The sequence below is a fragment of the Centruroides vittatus genome, unplaced genomic scaffold (assembly GCF_030686945.1).
Source record: "Centruroides vittatus isolate TY-2023 unplaced genomic scaffold, ASM3068694v2 contig_7, whole genome shotgun sequence".
Lineage (NCBI taxonomy): Eukaryota > Metazoa > Arthropoda > Arachnida > Scorpiones > Buthidae > Centruroides > Centruroides vittatus.
This window is the reverse complement of record NW_027122442.1, coordinates 3,378,818-3,400,853: the sequence shown is the minus strand read 5'-3', so window position 1 is coordinate 3,400,853 and position 22,036 is coordinate 3,378,818. Positions and strand designations below refer to the sequence as shown.

At 33.7% G+C, this 22,036-nt stretch overlaps 2 protein-coding genes across 7 annotated transcripts in view; one reads left to right on the top strand and one right to left on the bottom strand.

Moving 5' to 3' along the window:
* Window positions 1-8,847, bottom strand: part of LOC136980484 (coronin-2B-like) — a 56,763-nt gene extending 47,916 nt beyond the window's left edge. Inside the window, exons 1-2 of one of the 2 annotated variants that reach the window (XM_067276602.1) lie at window positions 8,619-8,846; window positions 2,633-2,680 (exon numbers count right to left, since the gene is read on the bottom strand). In XM_067276602.1, coding sequence (XP_067132703.1) covers window positions 2,633-2,680; window positions 8,619-8,669 — 99 coding nt within the window. In that variant the 5' untranslated portion in view covers window positions 8,670-8,846. Of the gene's footprint in view, window positions 1-2,632; window positions 2,681-8,618 lie in introns of both variants that reach the window. The other variant, XM_067276603.1, reaches the window with a different exon arrangement.
* An 8,947-nt stretch (window positions 8,848-17,794) lies between these two features.
* LOC136980485 (uro-adherence factor A-like) overlaps window positions 17,795-22,036 on the top strand; it is a 147,246-nt gene continuing 143,004 nt past the window's right edge. For 4 of the 5 annotated variants that reach the window (XM_067276604.1, XM_067276607.1, XM_067276606.1 and 1 more), the window contains exon 1: window positions 17,816-18,292. The gene's annotated coding sequence lies outside the window, so the exon portion shown is untranslated. Of the gene's footprint in view, window positions 18,293-22,036 lie in introns of all 5 variants that reach the window. The other variant, XM_067276605.1, reaches the window with a different exon arrangement.

Sequence of the window (22,036 nt, the reverse complement as noted above, 5' to 3'; positions counted from 1 at the left end):
TTAATTCATTATTATCAATGACTTTGCCATCCTTTGTGAGAAACATCTTCAAAAGAGAAATACTCAGATGCAAATTTTTTATACCATTTACGGGCTAGGCAGTCACTAACCATTCTTTCTCTAAATGCTGTGCATATCTTTCTGGAAGCTTATACAACATTTGTCCCAAATTTAAATTCATAAAGTAAGCATGTTCAAATAACTGTACTTGAAGGTGATATTTTGACAACTTTTTTCCTCATTTATTGTAAACAAGTACTGTTAAAATTTTTTTAACAAATTGCTATGAAAATCTAAATTTTGAACAGTAATAATAATAACATATCATCTACAGGAATACAGTAGAGCATCGATTATCCGACTTAATTGAGGACTGGGTTGGTCGGATAACTGAAAAGTCGGATAACCGAAAAGTATGAAAAAATACACTATTAGTATATTGTATTAGGCCTGGTTTAAATACTAGCCTCCCTTTCATGGTCGAGCCAGTACTGCCAGCTAAAACATGCAAAAATTTAACAAAATAATATTAAAGTAGCCAAGACATAACCAAATATTGTAACGCCACATCACTAGCGGACATTTGAATTTGCCAACTAGAAAGCAGTCGATTAACCGATTAACCGATAAGTCGGTTAATCGGGGGTCGGATAAGCGATGCTCTACTGTACTACATAATTAATGATCATAGTAGTAACTTTATATAACAACAAACTTTTTCGGTTAACTGATATAATAAAAAATGGGTGTCCATAACTTTGTTTATGGAAATATAAGGTTGCTAGCACGAGCACATGTGACAAAGTGACATTGCGAAATTGAATGACAAAGCAACATCATGCATTGTCCCAAGGTTGCTAGAACATCAGTGTGGCTTATAGAATTCAGTTTGTTCTCAAAATTTCTTGGACTGATTTTGATGCTTTGCTATTTTCCATTAATTGCAATGAGAAATTCAAAAATGTAATAAAAATTGGGGGTTCATGATTTTGTTTCAGAATGGTGGGGTCAGTGACAATGTCCATGCTCTATGATGTGACTGAGTGCACTTAATCAAATTTAGGGGGCAAAAATAAAAAAGCAGCATTGTGCACACTTAATAGAAAATGTGCGCTAAAAATGAACAAAACAGGACAAAGCAATTGGCGCAGACTATTAAATCGCCTCTCTGTGGTAGCAAGCATAAAGATTACCTCTTCTGTCTACAGCAGGTGTAAGGATCACAGCTTTCTGGCTCTGCCTCAATTCTATCATGATATGATAGAGTTGGCAATGTCCCTATCCTAGTTTAAATTTATGTGAAGTGTACCTGAGTTTTAGTACAAAAGGGATCAAAATCAATTCATCATGGAAGATTAGAAAGGTAACAAATGGGATGCATTAGAATTGCATCCCATTTATCTTTTTTTGTTACTAAACTAGTTCAAAAGCTAGTTTTACCTCCATTATTTTGGCTACTTCAAAATACCAACTCGACATTGAATTCATGAGGGGGTTTGTAACCATGTAATGTCCAATTCCTCCCATGCATCAAGGATTGCAGTTGTCAAATCTGCAACAGTGGTGTATTGCTTATCTCTGCTATAAACTTTATGGCATAAATCACCACATAGATCCTCAACTGGATTCAGGTCAGGAAAACAAAATGGCCAATTCTCAAAGAATATTCTTGTGCTTGAAGGAGTTTCTGGTGGACTTAAAAATGTAGAATGTTACATTGTCTTGTTAAAAACAGAAAGTTTGATCCTACAATCAGTTTTTCAAGTATAGTTGAGATTCTATTTGGAGTTTTTTATACCTTAGATTTGTGAGCCCACTGTAGCTAAATGACTTCCAAACTATCATTGATCTGCTATTTAAAACCTATTTTGAATAGCCCAACAGTATTTGTAGCAGTAGAGACCATCAAGATTGAATTTCTTATTGGAAAAGATAACTTTATGCCAATAACTAGTATTGAAGAAATGATTGAGGAATTCCATATGAGCCTTTTTATGCTTTGAATTCAGCAGGGAAACAGAACTGTTTGACCAAATGCAATTTTTACAGCATTTAGCACACATTGTGGATGGTAGATTGACAAACAGACAATGCAAGTTCTTCCTTAATTTTTTGACTGACTTGTTCCCTTTGATAGCAAGTCACAAAATGGCATACTTCTGATTATTGGTTACTTTGTACTCGACTTTGTTGACTTATCAAAGCAGCAATTTATGTTGCTGTCTTTTTCATCTGGAGATTAAGTTTCAATTTTTTTTCTCAAAATCTGTCAGATCGTTCTTGTTACTTTGCTTACCAATTTTGGACATGATTAGATTAACTGTTAATGAAATAACTGCAAAAACTTCAGTATGATATTTCAATTGGACAGACTTTAAAATAACTAATTTGTTGTGGACACTGCAAATTGTGCACTTTCATAGAGAACTAGTATGGTAACAGTGTAGTTTGTTATGTTTTTGCAGTTCTTCATTCAGAAAATTAAACTCCCAATAATAAATATAGTGATAGACAGGTTTTAAATAAAAACAACAAATTAAATGCTCTAGTTAAACAAATATAAACTTAGACAAACACAAATTAAAATGATTTGTTATAAAAAAAAACACAGTATATACAGAATATATCGTACCTGGGAATAGGAACATTTTTCAGTCACGGCTGAATCAGGAACACAGTGCTGTTCAGATACAAAAAATAAAATGTGACAAAAAGAAATAAAATAAAGAAATCAAATTAAATAATAAAAAAACAGAGTAAGTAATAATTATTTAAATTTGTTAGGGTATCTCATTCATTTTGATTACAATATGCTTACAGTAGAACCTTTAAACCCTAACAGAGGTTTTGCAATATCTGAGGCAAACCTGTAAGCAAATACACTATTTTTCTTATAATTCATAAAAGTTTTGCCATGAATATACCAAACATGTATATGTTGTCATATCATCCTGGATGACACTTTCCAACCTTCATGATATGTAGATGCTGCTATCACTGCCCCTATTACAAGAACGTTCTTATTACCATCAATGCAAGTGCTTGTAAATATTGAGTTAAACACCATCAATTTGGCAGTACACACAGCTGGTTTTTCATGTCCTAAGTTCATGCATGTTCATAACATAGTTAGGAAATCTCTATTTCCAAGCACAACATTACGCAACAAGGAGGCAATGTCAGTAGTTCAACTTCCATTACCATACCGCAAACCCCTTTCCATACATTCAGGCAACATAACTTTCTCCTGCCCATGTCTCCCCTACCAAATTTGCACAGACTCACCTGCAATGATCGAGATTAATTCTCCACCTTTAAAAAATCGTGAATCTGTGCTGTGTCATAGGAGAATCTCATAATGGCGATGAACAAGGTACATTGGGAGACAACACAAATGCTTGTAGCTGCCTAGCCAAGCACCAGGATGACGTGGTGAAAGGAAAGGGTATCATAGAGCTTGCAGAAAAAGGTGTTTGAAAAGAACTACAACCCATTATGGGCTCAAACAACACTACTCAAATTCTGCAGTGACCAGAAACTCGTATTTATATGGGAATCTCTCCTTACAACCTTGGAGACATGCAATACTCCCACACTTGACCTGCTCAGCATGTGGATTGCCCTATATAAACAATTAAACAGTGATATACATCTGCTAACACACATTTAGCATGGGTCTATCCACACATATGCTGCACGTCATCATAACATCCAGCATAATCAAACTTTGTAGCATGCTCATAATGATTTTTTAATTTTTAAATGAGTTCCACTTATATTAGAACAGTGTATTCTCTTTTTAATTTTTCATTCACCTGACGATGCAAGTTTGCTGAAAACATGAAAGCACTAGTAAAAATAAAAAGCTGTTAACACTGCACTCTGTATGTCCTTACTTCCTAATGATGTAAGTTTGTAATTTATGCAAATATTTTTATGATATTTGGTGTGTAAATACTTTAATATATCTATTACATTTGTCAATTGTTAAAAGTTTACAGCAATAATATTTTTGTGAATGTGATTATATCAGGACCAGAATAATTTTTGCATAACAATTACAAAATATTCTACACTATTGTTCAAGGATTGTATAATCAAAGTATATTTTAAATCATCATTATCACAAGTTAGAGCTTCTAAAATTCTATAACTTCTAGGGCTTGGTGCTACAGATTCCATAGAGACCAGATTTATATATACATTACATCTGCAGTTTATATATTATATACAGAAAGAAGATATGATGATAAAATTTCAGCAGAATAATAACTAAACAAATTTCTATGAAAGATCATACATTCTACATTAAACAACATTCATAATGTGCAGAGATTTTCATCATATTTTGTAAATAGCCTAGGATTGATTATACACTTAAGTCAATAAAATAGAAGTATTTAACAATGGAATGTGAAAAGAGTTAAATCCTTCAATTATAAACAAAGGCCAAATTAATCTGATCAAAGTTAACTGTTAATGCAATTATTTAAAATGAACCAAAAGGATTCCAAGACAATACATCTTTTGCATTAGAAAAAGAAAAAAATTCTGTTTTAAGATATTGCTGTAGAAGTGAAGAATAAAATTTCAGGCAATAAATTCCAAGTCTATGGAAAGTGCTGTTCACACTATGACAAGAAACTAAAATTATAAATATAAAACAAAATTTTTTTGTGCTTTTGTAATGGCTAGTGACATCAAATCAAGGATATCCAATTTGTCAAGTTCTTCAAGGAATCAGCATCTTAGCTGATAACAGATTCTTTTCCTAAACATCCTCTTTTTCAAAAACATTTTAATTCTGATATTGGGTTAATTATTATGAATATAATAACAACTATTAAGTTCTTATAGCCTTATAGCGTATGCTTATAGCCCAATAATTCGACAGTTCGTTCGTCTTTAATAATTGGGCTTACGAAGAAAAATTTCATACTTGCAAACAACTTCATACTCGTTTGAATCCTTGCCTAATTTGCACAATCTGGCATTACATAGTTATTGAAGCTACTGTGCATGGTTAAAAATTAAGACAGCATAAGCACAATTATTCCAGATATTACAGGTTCTGATAAGTAAAGAATTTTCAGAGTCCTGCCACAAATAATCCATGTATTGATTATTGACCATTTGTGACACGCCATAACGAGCAAAAATTTAAAAAACTAATAAGTAAATTTAAAATTATTAAAAACAAATGTATTCTGACAGTTTATGAGTTAATTATGCTTTCTATTTGCAAAATTTCCTCAACCTTAACACAAAATAAGAAAAAAGTGAATTTTTAAGTAATTTGTGGGATTTTCCAGGTTAAAAAAACAACTGGGATCTTGTTTGAGAAACCCTAGTTATTGCATTATACGTGCAATGACTATTAACCTAAAGTTATTTGACAATAGTTACATCACTTTTTAAGATTTTATCAAAATTGCTTAATTTTCATTTTTTTTTTTTTAATATATTCAAAAATTAAAAATGCTTCAAAATGAAATAATTCTCAAAATTAAATAAATATGAGACCACCAACTGTCTGGCTTAAGTTTTAAGAGGCAAAGACAGAATCTTCTGTCTATAAAAATCAAAATTAAGCAATTAAATCAAAATAAGAAATTTCAAAAAGAAGTTAATTTAGATGATAATCAGTAAATTAATTTTTGATCTGGCCATTATATAACAAAATAAAAAACAAGGATAAAATAAAATCTTAAGTCCAGTTGGCATTATGCATCATGCAATTTTTATCATTTGATGCATGCCATCAGTGGCGTAGCTAGCATGGGTGACACCCGGTGCGGATATCGTGGTGTCACCCTTTTTAACTCTTTTATAAAACACTGTTGAATTGTAATATCTTCGCACTCGAGCAACTTGAACACTATATTGAGTATGCGATGTCACGACGTACGAGTTTAGATTTATAGAATAAATCATGGTAAGATTTTCAGCTGGTGCGAGCTCTCGTGGCGTCTCCTCCTCATAGCGAAGAAAATGTCATGGAAGGTGAGCCGTTGACCTTTACCTTTTTTTTTTTTTTTAGGTGTAGGCCTACCAGGTGTCACCCCTACACGGGTGACACCCGGGACGGGCCGCCCCCACCGTACCCCATAGCTATGCCTCTGCATGCCATATAGAACTTCGTAACAAATCATGAATGAAACCTTTCATTTTTCACCACTTCCATCTAATGAGCCTTAACACCTTAAATTATATGACAATTTACTTTTGTTCTTTATATATTGACTGACATTTTAACTGATTTTAGTGAAACAAAGAAATAATGAGCAAAGAGATTATTTATTAGGACTAAGGGACATCATCACAAATAGCTTTTTTCAGTAATTCCTCTTAACAACAAAACATTATTGATAGTTGACCAAAAACAGATAACTGCATATATTAAACCTGAAAATTACCATAACTGTATAGAAAAATCACATCATTCGAACAACTTTTAAACAATTTGACACCAGACAATTATCCAAGTACCTCTTATTATATAATGTAAACTGGATTTTAAAGAAGGAAAATTTGGGCAACTTCTTTTCAAAGTCTTGAGAGAAACTAAATAAAATAAATACAAAAAATACAGATGAGAGAATCTTCCGATAAATAAAATAAAAATTGGAAAATTTTCATCTATATACGGAAGTCTCAATCTATGCAAAGATTTTTGGCTATTACAGAAAATTAGAAACAAAATTGTCATTCTGCCTGTTTTCCCCCTTCTTAAAATAAATTTTTCAAGTAAAAATTCCTGATAAGTCTCAGACAAAGATGTAAAGTCCTTTTGCAAATCTTCTAATAAAAGAAAAGAAAATATAACAATTAATTCTTCTGGATAAATCCTTCTGAGAAAGAAATAGCATTGGAAATTCATTATACTGTGAATGACAATCAAGAGTAAGTTAAGAACATACGTGCATAAAATGCAAAGTCTGGACAAAAACAAAAACAATATTTTTTGAAATTTTGCCAAAACCAAAGGGATAGAGTAGTGCAAGTTTTCATTTTTTACACCCAGAAAATTTTTCGTCAATGTCTAGTCGGCAACTTTCACTCTAGTTACACTGCATCGTCACATTTCAAATTATAAAAATGCCAGATACCGTCGTGGCCGGCACACAAAGGAACTAATAGCCGATTAAATCTAAATTCGACACAAAATTAATAAATTCTCTGGAACACGTAAACTAAAAGCTTACTAATTTTAACGTCTTTTACCCACGTTTGATATTAGGTTCATATCAACTGTATTGGTGTAATTCACTTATTGGCATCTCTTAATCATATTTTACAACACAAATCAGTTAATATCAATTATGGCATTGACTAAGTTATTTCCTAAATATCTTCTGTTGAAATTTATCATAAACTAAGGCGAAGTGAACGACCGTCAGACAAAAACAACGATAACCGCGATAAGTTTTGAGTTGAACCCAAAAAATTGTTTTGGAAATATCTACCAAATAACTTATCACTCTTTAAAAAACACTTCATGTATTAACTAAATTACTACCGAACGTTTGATAAGTATTTTATTTTATTAAGTGTCTTTTCCCCTGTCGAAACGACCGTATCATTCTCTGCCAATTTCGTTAAGTTACGAGAAACAAAGTTTAGAATCGCTCTTCTGTTACTTCCCGCGAGAATCGGAAAAAAGAGAACTTCTCATTAAACAACTCGACGGCGCCGACGAGTGTCGGAAAGACGAGAAATATCCGTCAGAAGTACGTCCGACGGGAAAACCAGAGTTTCCGTCCGATTCGGAACTTTGATTTCCTGAAGTAATTTTAGATAAAGCCAGAATCACGATTTCGTTTTAACGATCGAATATTTACGCCGAAAACTCGGATGCGCCAACGACCACGCCTCTGCACGAGAACGATAAATGACATACGCCGATATAACTTTACGAAGAACCATCGTTTGATTAATCGCAATTAACAATTATTATTAATTAATCAGTGGAAACTCGAACGTCGATCGAATCGACTCCGAAGAAAATGACATTCCGTCCTCGTCGCAGCCAGACCTAAACGTCATCGCCCCTACGTAATCAGTGGACGGAGTCGTCTCCGCTTTGGTCGTTTGGCTGATTTGTCCTCGCACGCTGATCTTTAGGCGCCGGTCTGTCTCGCTGGGCCGACGCGTCCGACAATCGATCCGTCACGATCGATGACGGAATGTCCGCGCGACAGAAAAATTCTTTCGTGTCCGGCAAAGGGTACAGACGATGTTGCGACGGTCGAGCGTCTCGAATGACGACGAAAGAATATTTCCAGCAGCACCGTCGAGTTACAAAAAGAAGTTCGTCCGCCCGTCGCGGACGGTCGAAGGTCCCGGACGCGGGCGTCTCTCCCGGTCGGCCGACTGCCACCCGCTTTCGTCCTCCGCCATCGGGGTCGACGTCCCCCCCGCCGACGATCGGAGGATGTCACCGTCGACGCCCATCCACGAGTTTCCCGCGAGAAACTTTTTCTCTCCGGAAGGATTTCTTCTCTCGTGCATCGCGAGAACTGGAGCGAGGACACTCTTCCGGCCGACGCCTTGGTCTTTCGGCCGGACCGAATCAATTCCCCCCATTCTTTTTCGTCGCCCGAAAGCGGGCCACTCACCTTAGGCGGGGGCCTTTGGTTGGCGCCGCCGTCGGCCACGGTGGGCGACATGACGCGGCCCGATGCTGCTGTTGTCGCTGTTGCTGCGGATCCTTACGATCAACGACGCTTGCTTCCGGCACTCTCCTTCCGACGTAAACCGCTTCACCCTTCGAATCGATGATTTCTCCGACAGAAGGCGCGTTTCTTTTTCGCCCTCTGTCGGCAAAAAACCACAATCGATAGCTTTCGGCGTGGCTACGTTATACCAGAGTTGATAGATGTACTGTACTGTATACTGTACTGGCCCTTGCTCTAATGCATACTATAATGGTTTAATAAATATTTCTGCCACTTCGAGCGCTTCGATCGCGTATAGTCGTAAGTTTGGATGAAACATAGGGAGAGTCAGCTGTAAACATTCGAAATTCTTTTAATATATGAAATTTTCTCGTTTCTAACTCAGATATTGCTTTTGTCTTTTTTAAAGGACTGCTTATAAATACTATTTTAACTCGGTTTTGAATATTATTTATTCGTAAATTCGTTAATATTTATATTTCTATTAACTGTCACTTTCACGATTTTAGACTTTAAATTGATTAGACTGTTTGTTTTTTGCTTACAATTTGTGTTCATTTTTAAATATGTTTGGAAGTTTTCGTTAAGGGCAAGAAAACGTAGTCAAAAAATTTATAATTAAGCTTGTATATACATTATTAATATGGAATGTCTTTGGGATTCCCGAGAACTCTCTGAATCAGGAAGAAAAGGGAATAATGAGAAGTAAATATGTTACCGGCAAAACCCGATTTTACGCCAAACTAGTTTGGCGTAAGCGTGTCAGGCCAAATTAGTTTAGAATTATTATTCAAGTATGTTAATGGTTAAATATATTAATGGATGGGTTAAAGTGTACCTAGGTAACCCCAATGGCAGAGCTTCCCACTGTTCGTGCTCCCGACGGCCTCCGCCCAGTGTTTAACGTCACTAGTTATTGATTCACGGTAGTTCTTGAATAAAAGCAAACAAAAGTATATAAAAGTATATGGTATATAAAAGAAACAGTATCAACAGTAAAAAATCAATTAGATGAATAAATATTGTTTATCTAATTAATAGCCTTTTAATTTTATTTTAACCATTAATATACAGTGTACTTGAATAATAATTCTAAACTAGTTTGGCCTGACACGCTTACGCCAAACTAGTTTGGCGTAAAATCGGGTTTTGCCGGTAACATAATACATTTAATTATGGAAATGTATAGAAATGTTAAACCGTGTGTTAAGATAGGATACATTTAAAGTGACAAAAAAAGAGATTTAGGGTTGCTTTGGAGTTTATCAAGGTTAAGCCCATATTTTTTCTTTATTAATATTAGATAAATTATTGTAGTTTGCAGTGAGAAGAGCTATGATATATGTTATTCACAATTTATATTGTGTTTATTCATTTAATGAGATAGAAAGAGATTAAAGTTGAGCCAAAAAAAGTTAGGAGCACGTTAGAGATTGGGATTAAAAATCAGTAAATTTAGTTCTTGGATTTCAAACATAGACTGTTAAAAGAAAAAGAAGAAATTCCAACTATTTAGACAACATATTCGACATATTTACAGGCACATAATAACTTGGATATGATTTTTTTTTATTGTTTTGTAACTCTTTCCGCCCAGTGGGCACTAAGAGGGCCTTTTATAGCAAGCCCATTATGGGTTCGGCCAGGCCCACAATGGGGCGGCTGGGTGGTGAGGGACGGGGACCGACATATCTGGACGGACCACCCCCCGAAAAATTCCTGAGGATTTTTCGACACGTCCGGATTCGATTCCGGGTCCCCCACGTGCATCACAACCTGTCTATCACGGATTATTTTTCAAATATTAATAGTAAACCGATATTAATTAGTAGTCATTGACTATCTTCTCTCCCGGAGGACAACAACTACTTTTGGTAGAATTACTTCAGCCCCTTTTACAACAGATCCTTCTTTTTATCGAACCAGCGGTATGGCGACATTTAAATAGGAAATTTACACAATACAAGGTTATCAGACTGCACAAAATATGATTTAAAAGTTGTTCAATCTGCCAAACATAGATACTGATCATAAGTTTCTGTTATCAGGGCATTCATTTCTATCGAATGATAGAGATTTCGGAGTTGTAGAAATGGCATTAAGAAAAAATAATTTGTTTGTGGTTAAAGAATACAAATGGAAAAATGGTAAGCTGGTTAAAAATATGTTGGATGCGTTTTTTGAGAACTAAACCGTATAAAACGTTCTATGAAACATCCATTAATGAGGATACAGAATTTAAATCTCTGGTTTTTCTACTGCGTTGGTGGGAGACCAAGAAACTTTAATAATATTGAATTGACACCACTGTACAAAAATGTAAGACCAATTTCAACATCCAAATACAAAGATAAGATGGACTTATTACACTATATACCATCTGCACGCTGTGATTACTTTAAATCCCTCCCACACAGGCAAAGTAAAGATGAATAATTTATAAGTTACGATATATAATATCGCTGTAATATTCCTTAAAAGTGAATAAAAATTGAATATTTTCGATTTAGTTGTAATATACTTCGCAATATACATCGTAATATACTTTATTGTTTTAATTATTTTAAGGATATTATATCTTTTTCAAGAGACTTAATTTTTTTAATTTTTGAAAAAGCGTATTTCATGATTTTGAAAGTGGATTAAGTCTATTTATGGCCAATAAAAACATGTTATTTTTTAAAATAATGTTTATTATACTGATTGGTTAAATAAATTAAACGCTTTTAGAAACATAGAAACATTATAGTACCATGCTATCAGTTATTAACATTTTTAAATTAATTAAAACGCAAACTCTTAAATATCTCGATTTAAAGATTTAGGCTACTTTCGAAATAAACGGCTCAATTATCGGCTCGAAATCCCTTTTCAGTAAATAATTCCTTTAATAAGCATATTTATTTAGTACATAAAATTACTAATATGTTAATTTTGCGTATACAATTAACGAAAAACAAAATGAAGCAGAAATTCATACGAACTTCTGGTAATAATTTTTAAAAGAAAAATAATACAGGAGTAAGCAAAACAAATGAATTATTTATAATTCAACAGAAAAAAAATCTTCCTGCATTACTGGAGATAGCTTGGAGATAACTCCCATTTTTCTGACGATGATTCTGTCAATAGATCACTTGTTTGGTCATCCTCTTCAAATAAACACTTCTGAGAAGGAACACTGCGAAGTGTTTCAGGTCCAGAGGTATTTGAAATTTTGTCTATTTCGTTGTCAAAATTTCGGTTACTCAAAGGATGCTCCTGGAAAATGCCTTCTCTGTCCATTTTGATGAAAACGTCATAAAGCTCTTTCAGCAATGACATTTTTTCGTCAAGAATTACTCGAATTGATGTAAAAAATTCACATTTTCTTTTGACTTGTCCAGATTCTTGTCATAGTCAGGGTTTGATCGGACTTTTTTTTTATTTTTGTTCTTGTTTTATTTCAAGCCAATTTCAATTTTTACTTCGAAATTGGTAGCAGTGGCTGCATTTCACATTCCAACCCTTCCTCTTCTTCATTCAAATGAAGAAGACTCGTGTCGGTAAAACAGTTCCAAATATATTCTGTTTGCGTGTATTTATGAAACTTCTCGTTATCGGAAATAGGAAGTTTCGGTTCTATCATCAGAAAAGGTTGTTCTGTGTCAGTTCCAGTTGTAAATTCTAATCTGTTCACCATTTCTCGGTTAATGTGTACCATTACAACATCGCTCATCCATTTCTCTACTCGCTGTTTGCAGAGTCTAATCAACTTTCTTGTGATGTAGAAGATGGCGCATGTTGTTAAAATTACTACCTGACTTACCAAAATGTACAATAATATATTAAGTTTAGTAATGTCCCAGACATTCGGTAGTGAATATTCTTCCGGTATACTACTTTTCGAATTAATGTTACTGTTTATTGTGGTACTAGTGTTGTTTTCTGCACTATAATCCCTAATGACGTGCTTTTGATTTCTGATTTTCTTTCTATCTTTTCTTACAGAATTGTCTTTCTTAAGCATATGCCATTTGTTCTCACGTGGGGCATACAATTGAGGAAAGAATTCATTATTTCTTAAGGGAATTAAAATGTCTGAATTTTTCTTATCTAGTTCGGACTTTAGAATTCGATTTGGTGAGAAAACTTGATTCATTTCATTGGCGTTTCCGTTTTCTTTCAGTTGCTCGGATCGAATCGGAATTTTTCCATCTTTTGACTGGTCCGCTGGGTGAATGTTGTCACGTCCAGTCCAAAATATTCCTTTTGTATTACTTTCACTTGGAAGTAATACGAAAATAATCGTAAAAACAATGAAAATCTTAAGCATTTTCTAACGAATTGCACAAATCGCCTTGAAATCACTTCAACAAAGACCCGCTCAACAATTGCGAAAATTGTTTCTCCTACGTTTTACAATTAAGTATCGTTTAAATTATTAAAAAATAATAATAATAATTGTTTACTGTAGAAAAAATGCAACAATTTTGTCGTACCGTTTCATTTTATTTCAGAAAATGGCATGAATTTAGTTGATATAATCGAAACACTCTGTAAGAAGTGTTAGAAAAAACGACATTGCTCCATGCCTATCGGATTATGAAAATTTAATTAGTGTTACTTTGATTAGGAAGCTATCGTATAAGAAATTCTAAATCTCCTTTTATTACAATAATAATAGTAAAAGCCTTGATATATTTCCAATCAGTAGTCGATTTGAAAGAAACTTCCGGGATGCATCATCCTTAGCAGATCACTCACGTGTCCCGTTGCTGTAATCAAATAAACCAAACTAATTCTAATGAGCGATTATTTATTGTGACATAGTCATAATGCCGGGCTGCAACTTTTCGTCACAATGTTCTCAATTCTTTTAGTGATGGTCTTGCCCCTGCACATCATACTTTTAGCAATAAAGTCGTGTCGATCTTATATCTAACTTAGTTCCAAAATTTTGAATCGAAGGTAACATGCTTATGTTCTAAACCGGAAGTTCGTATACAGTTAATCTGGGTCTCCAGCCCTAAGCTTTCCACGTTGAGTCCCGACTTTCATATATCTAACTCCTTTCTTGAGACTAAGGAAGGACAGATAGATAGGGGACGACAGTGGAAATTTATAGGTCTACAGTTTTTCAAATTGCAGCTCAATAGTTTTTCTATAAATGCAATGTTTACGAGAACATATACTTTCCACGTAGTTTATACATTCTGTTGCCAAAATTTAAACACTTTATTATCACATAAAAGGAATTATTCTAGCATTTTTACAAGATATTTTTTTTTTATTTAAACAAGTTTTATATGAAGTCTTTCGGACGTTAATGTTAGCAACGATCACATGCGAGGCATCAAAACTTATCCAACACGGATCACTTTTCAAGTATTAATAGTAGACCAGTAGAAGAGAGTAGTCTGTACGCAGGAGCGGATACAAGGGAATACCAATGACACACACACACACACACACACACAATACAGTAGAGCGTCGAAAAGTGGAACCAATTGGAGACTGGGGTCCTTCCAGTTAATGATTTGTTCCAGTTTCCGACTTTGTACGAAAAAATACATTAACCTGTCCGATGTTCAAATTTTTCTCCGTTGCGTATCGCTTCCTGTTGAATTTTTCTCCGTTGCGTGTCGCTTCGTGTTGAATTTTCGTCGATTTTAAGCCTAACGAAAATTTTTATAATAATCATCGAGGCTATCGTATCGTTAAAAATTATTTCTTCATTTTGTACAAACAAAATAAATATATTAAAGAATATAAAAAACATGAAAATTATACTTTAGAAGTAAATTTAGTATCAAAAACATTCGATTCAGTGCGACACAGTCCGACTGAAAATCGTTCCACTTTCCGGCCATTCCACTTACCGACGTTCCACTTATCGACGCTCTACTGTATATATAATAAAATCCAGAACGAGTTGCTTAATTCTCCGGCAACACTTAAAACTGCGTGTAGTGCCATCTGTTAAGATATTTTATTAAAAAACTTTTTAAAGTTTTAATTATTACAAAATGACAAAAGCTTAATTTTGAGGGTAGGAATGGGTTTTATAAAAAAAGTTGTAAATACTAATAAGGAATAAAATCATCATTAATTAAGTGCGATCCTTTTTGAGATATGACACACGATCCACCTTTATCTTCCCACTCCGTCGACCTTTAATCACCAAAATTTAATAGCGTCAATCCTCAATACACAAACCTCCCTGCAAAATTTCAGACATTTTTGACAAAATATACGGAAGTTATTAAGCTTTAAAGACACACAAATTAACATCCATACATACAAACATTTTTTGCATTTCTCTACGTTTTAAGGCCCTGAGTCGAAAAATGTAAAAATCTTGGGGGTCATTTTGACCGATCGCTATACTCTCCCTATGTTATATATCAGGGGTGGCCAACTTTTGTGTACATAAGATCTACTTTTTATTTTAAAAATGTGTCGCGATCGACTTGTTGTCGTAGGCATAGTCTAAGTGGCGAGGGGAGGGTGTGAAATACATACTATGTTTATACATCGTGCTTCAGTACGAGGTGCACTCCCGCGAGCTATGGGTAGATAAGGAAAATATATGTTCAAAACTATTTTCTATTTTTTAAATCACTTATTAAGTTTTCAAGATATAGGCTCATAAAGAAAATAAATTTCCAGACTGATATAAGATTTTTAGACTTATTTTTTGCTAATCTATCAATAGCTCGTGGGAGTGCTCTTTGTACTGAAACACCCTGTACATCTCATATCTACCTACGTAAAAAACAACGTAATTATTTAATGGGCCAAAAAACTCACGTCCAGGGGAATTAAAACAACATGAGTAATTATTAACAATATTTATTAACTCAAATTAGCTACTGATGAAGACAGATTTAGAATTTATTTTATTACGTTACATTAACGGGAGGACTGAGTTTGCATGTCTCTTACCAAGGAATCATAATTAGGTGTATATCCTGACAAAGATGATGATAATGATTCTTCAGTATGGGAATCAGTCAGGACAGAATGTTTAGTCTTCGTTAACTTTAAGTATGAAAATGCCAATTCACACAGGTATGTAGTTCCGAAACAGGAATAAATATATTTGCTACATTTGGTGATACTGGGATATTTTTCTCAATTGACGTATTTCATAGAGGTCTGTTGCCGAAAACGCTCACTTATCATGTAAATAGATAGGTAAGAAAAGCCATAATTTAATTTAAAACATAAAGAACAGGTACTGACATTTTAAACAAATGAAAAATTGAAACTCAACATTGTCACCGTGGATAAATAATATTGATTAATTAATAATAATAATATTGTTAATACTAAAGAAAAGAAGCTACCGCATGACAGTATCAAATGTTCAAGCTAAATGGCTGTGTTTTCTACGAGTCCAGTCATAACTGCATGCATATTGTTGCTTTTGCGCGTTACGTTCACGCGTTGCGTTCAGTTACAAGTGTAACACATTAAGTCAAAGACATCGCGAGCGATCGACCAAAATTGGCATCGCGATCGACCGGTCGATCGCGATCGACTTGTTGGCCACCCCTGTTATATATAACAGATCAGGGAAAGTAAAAACTTTTCTGTGAAATTAACTTCTCATAAATAAATTAATTAAAATATCTATAACCGTAAGGCAGATAATAGTAGGACTTATCTGCCTCACGGTTATAGATATTTTAATTAATTTAATTATGCTTAGGGCTAAAAGCATTTTCTGTAATAATTATGCTGTCATAAATACTTAATTTTAATTTGGCAAACGGATGTACAGTACATAAGTAAAATCACATAAACTAACTAATTTATCAGTTTTTTAACACGCGCATTCGGAAAACCTACTTTATTATACAGGTATCTTTAACGGAAAATAAGTGCGAAAAACAAACAAAACACAACAAAGCGTAACATTAATCATTTTTAAGTGTCGTTTAATCCAATTGTATAAATGTGGCAATGCTATGTACACCAATGTAAAGCAACATCTATTCAATTAAATACGATCGTTCCTCTGTGAGAAAAATAAAATAAATTGAGGTAACAAGCGAAAATTAAAAATAAGTTTTACTCTGATTTGTTTTAATCCTATTTTTTCTGTAACAATTTTATTTTGTATACATTAAAAAGTATTTTTTTATAGCAGAAAATTGATTTTGATAAAATTATTTTCCTATTTTTAAATAAATAATATCGTTTTCGGTATCTGAGTAATAAAAAATGTATGCTTAAAGAATAGACTTATGTAACTTTTTACAATGGCCTGGTTTAAAAAGCATGGTATAATAATTGAACTTTAATGGACGTCCGTTTTATTTCATTAAATTTTATAGTTTATACATTTTATTACTCATAAACGGGTAAAGATTTTAGGGGATTGAGTTTTGTTGGACGTCCGAACAGTGCCGTCTTTAGAACGTAAGGGGCCCTGGGCCAGAACCAAGATGGGGCCCCGTTAAGAAAACAGAAACAATAATATATTACAGATCTAGGGATGCATTATTTGTTTCCTCCCGTGGAGTATATACGATTTTTCACCTCCCTCGGCCCGGAAGTGGAATTTTCTTTCCGCGCAGCAGGAAGAAAGTACTATTTTCGGCCGAGGTGTGGTGAATAAAAAGTATCAAAAATTTTTTTAGTTTTCTTACTCAAGAATAATTATTTTAAAAATTAAGTTAATATATTAATCATTGAGTTTTTAATTTTAATCAAACTTTTTAATCAAACTTCAATTAACCTATTTTTTATTTGTGACTTTATTACTTTCGGATTAGGGGGCCCCCTACGACCTAGGGGCCCTGGGCCAGGGCCCCGTAGGCCCTGCCGTAAAGACGGCACAGCGTCCGAAGAGGTGAGGAGGTTACGGAAACTTGGACAAACTGAGACAATGGGAGAGGAGGAGTAAAAATCTCAAGAAAAATGTGGACGTAATTTATGGACGGTCCAATTTTTTGAACAAATGAAACAAGTAGAAAGTTTATTAATAAAAAGCAGACTTTAATTTCGTAGTGATAGCAGGTAAGTTTTCTCCGGTGCTCGGAGAAAAATCCACAGCTCGCTCCCCGCTAGAGAGGAAAATAAAAGAAAAAGAAGTAAAAATCCACCAGGTGTCTTCGAAACCAAGACCTAGTATCGAGCGAGGTTACCGCCATCTCGCGTCCAGGTAAGGAAAGAAAAGTTTGTAAATTTTTCGATTCGTCGAAAGTTATTAAGCGTTTATATACGCGCGCGGACGAGATCGCCTAAAAAACGGAATTGCGATCGAGTAAAGCGAGAGAGGAAGGAATCGGAGGGGAAGGCGAGAGGAAGGATCGTCCGGAGGGATCCGAGACCCGCGACGGACCAACGTATGAAGCGAAGGGTCGAAAGGCACGAGAAGTATGTATGGGTACTTGACGGCATTCCGGGGAGGATGACCATCTACGGGCCGAGTGGCGGGACGCTTTTCGTCGATCCTGTCGAAAATGCGCCGTCCTCTTAAGTGCACGCGCCCTGCCGATCCGCCGTTTTCTTCACGCTTTACTTTTCGCTCCCGAGATGTTATCGTCTAGAGAAAGTGACGGCTGACTCGCCACGTGCTCTCAACTACGACCGTCGCGTTCCATCTTTCGTATATATACAAAGTAAGTCCGTCTTTTATCCCGTCTTTTATTCCTTCCGAGCATTTTATTTCAAAAATGTCAAGAATTTTAATTTGGTTATCTTAGCGACATCTAGCGACGGATAATACAACTATCCTGACTACGGTTTTTCGATGGCAGGCTCCTTTAGCCTCACGTTCTCGTGTCATATTTATCGCCTGTTTCTTCGTCTCCGATGAAAATTTTGTTTATTTATCTATTTTTTTTTCTTATGTCTACTTGTCGTTAGCGCAATTCACAATTATTACAATTTGTTTCGTTGATCGTTCCGATTTACGAGAGAATTCGGATTTCGCGGCGTTCTGCGCATTTCCATCGGCGCGCGTTATAAAAATGAGATGGTCGAAACCTGGAAGGAGGGAAAAAGTCCGTAACGTCACACTGCCACAGCATTATTGATTCCAAGTTATCAATCGCCGAACGTCGTTCTAATGAGCTTTCCCTGTTCAAAACGAAAAAAAAAAAAAAAGGAAAGCGATGCTGCGGAAACAATAAAATACAACTGTTGATTTCAGTATTTTAAGTGAAAAAGAATGGAATTTTAATTTAAAAATAAAGAAAAATCGATTAAATTTTATCGATACGGTGACCTATTTTCTCATGGAAGATGAATTGCATATTCTGCCAAAGACGAAAATACAACAAATCCTCGCTGTTATATACCGATATAGTCTTTATCGGTACGATATAAAAGTGTTTAAATTACAATTACGCACTTATCGCATATAATTTATTAACTTATATAGCCTACGTTTTATTATGTAGGATGTATACATGTTTCTAGATAAAAACGTGAAATAATAATTAGCAGATTATCATTATGTTAATATATATAAAAGTATAAAATTAATACAACGTTAAACTCCTAATTCTTATTTCGCGTTTTTATCTAGAAACATATATATACGTCCACAATAATAAAATATAGGCTATTTAAGTTTATATACTTTATGCCATAAATCCATAATTGTAATTTAAATATATATTAAATATAATACTGTATGTGAAGGTATAAAATTAATGCAATGTTAATCTGCTATATTATGTATGCATATACTGGTATATATATAGACATAGTGAGTAATGTGTGATTATAAAAAGTCTAGCAAAATGTTATAAATGGTTTAAATTTTGATATATTGATTCAAAAATCAGATTATATTAATACTTAATTTTTTGTATTAAAAATATATCATGATTTGAAATGATTTTTCTAGGAAAGTCTTTCTCTAATGACAGTTTAGATAAAAATACCAAAGTAGTACTTAGAAATTCTGCTTAATACAAGTTTGGGGGATTTAAAGGCATTAAAGCCTTCCTTATATACAGTTTGTAGAGGAAGATGTAACTGGATTCAATGAATTCTTAAAATGCATAATGCATTGTTCAATATTTAACATTCCAAATGGTTAATGTGTACCTAGGTAGCCAAGATGGCGGCTTGTCTCTAATTCCAACAAGGAAACAATGGAATGCACGTTCTAACCTAATAAATTAGCATAATTATTAGCAACCAAATTATTAGAATAGGGGTAATTTATTAAGATAGGTTAGGTTAGGTTAGAATGTGCATTCTATTGTTTCCTTGCTGAAATTAGAGACGAAGCCGCCATCTTGGCTACCTAAGGTAACATTAACCTTTCAAACTAAGCATCTGCGAGAGAATGACTTTCGTATCATCAGAAAAGCAGCATTTCTGGCTTTTTTTTTTTTTTTTTTAATTTTAAAAATAATTATTTAAATTATGATAGTGATTTTAGTTTGAATATTTATTATTATTTTAGCAATAATGTTAAATCAAATTTTGTATATTCAATATAAGGAAAATAAGGACTGGGTTAATTTATTTGATTCACATATATACACATATGTATAGTAAATTGTGTATGGGGATAACAGTCAACTGTCTAGCAACTGTTTGCAATTATTTAATAAATACATACTATTTTATTAAGAGATAAACTAGTTTATGTACTTTGTTTAGAAACTATCTTTGATGAAAAACAAAATCAATTTTAGTGAATGAGAATATAATCTACTTTCAACATTTCTCTAACAATCAATGATATAGAACTATTATCTTCATTCTAATATTGTAATCTGTATAACTCTTCAGTTGAGGTCCAACTTGAGAACGACATCTTAAAAAATACTTGAGAAGATTAAACTGTCTATACTTATTATTGAAAATTAAGAGAGAAAATTTAGTTTTGAAACATTTAAAATAATAATCATTAATTAAATAAGTTTTTAAATTAAGGTCAGTGCATTCAAAAGGCCAAAAGGGAGTCTAACTCGATAATTAAAAGTGTTTGAATAATTATAAGTACCTTTAATTAACGTAAGCAAGACAATTGTATTGCAGATGATCCAATAAACCATTTGACATTGTAAATGCTTTTAAAAATATTTTGAAGTCTCAACAAATAAATTTTTTGCATCAATGAGGAGGATTTATGCTTCAGTAGCCTCTGTGGATTAAGGTTAACTATACTATGAGAGAGAAATAAAAAGTAAAATAGCCAAAGATTTTAAAAGATTAAATCTTTGGCTATTTAAATGTAAAAACCATATTATGTTCATGTACTGCAGTTAGTACAATTATATATTAAAATATACAATCTATATCAACGTCACAGCAGAATTCGATTTTGCATTTTCTCATGTCAAACGTTATTTCCAGCACGTGTTTCACATTTCTGTTAGAAATGAGTGTCTGAAAGCTAACAATGCTTATGCTGAAGGAAAAATATGAACTTGTGTCTGAATTTGAATGTAAGAAAACTTCGCAAGCCGAATTTGAGTACATGGGCATTTCAGATTATCACTGAAGAGCAATGACAAATGCTTGTAGAAATGTCTTAAGAAAATAAAATTTCCATAATTTATTGTCATGAACATAATCAAATGCAACATTTAATACAAAAATATTGAAGAATACAAAAAAATTTGCCTTTGCAAATATTAAGGTGACCAACCATCCTTCTTTAGGGAGGACAGTCCTCCTTTTGTAAGTTCTGTCCTCCCTCGAAAAGTGTCCTCCTACATGTCCTCCTTTTTGATATTTGAAGATTAATTTGTAAATCTCCATATTTGATTGATGCCAAGCTGATCCATTGCATGTAATGTGATGTGATGTGTTTGTATTTGACATGACAGTTCATCAAGGCTCAGTACAGTGCAGTAAGATGCGATTATGAAACACGTGCTCTGCACAGGAGACCTTGAGAGAGTGTGCTGCATGCAAGTAGCTTTGTTTACTTCTTACCGAAACATAACACGGCACATGCGCATGCAGTAGAGATTATTATAGTGTATTATTGTTGCAATGAATAAAATGTTTCTTTTATTTACAATATTTTTTCCTTCAATTATTTGTGTCCTCCTTTTCATTATAAAAATGTTGGTCACCTTACAAATATATTTATTAAGCAATACACATTTTTTTATAGAGGCATAATCTCAAATAAAAGATCATCTCTATAAGTGAAGATTGTGTTTGGTTTGTCACTGGTGATTGTGAAGACAAATTGTTTTTTTGTATTATTCAGTATATTTTTAATAGGTAAATTACTGTCAGCCATATTTGATTGAAATCAACTACAACACTTACATTTGTAAAATGGTCATGGTTGTTACATGTTGGCCTATGTTTATAGTGCATTCAGTGGGAACAATGTGCTTGATGTGGTGAATATTTTTTGATATTAGATTTGGTTTGAGATA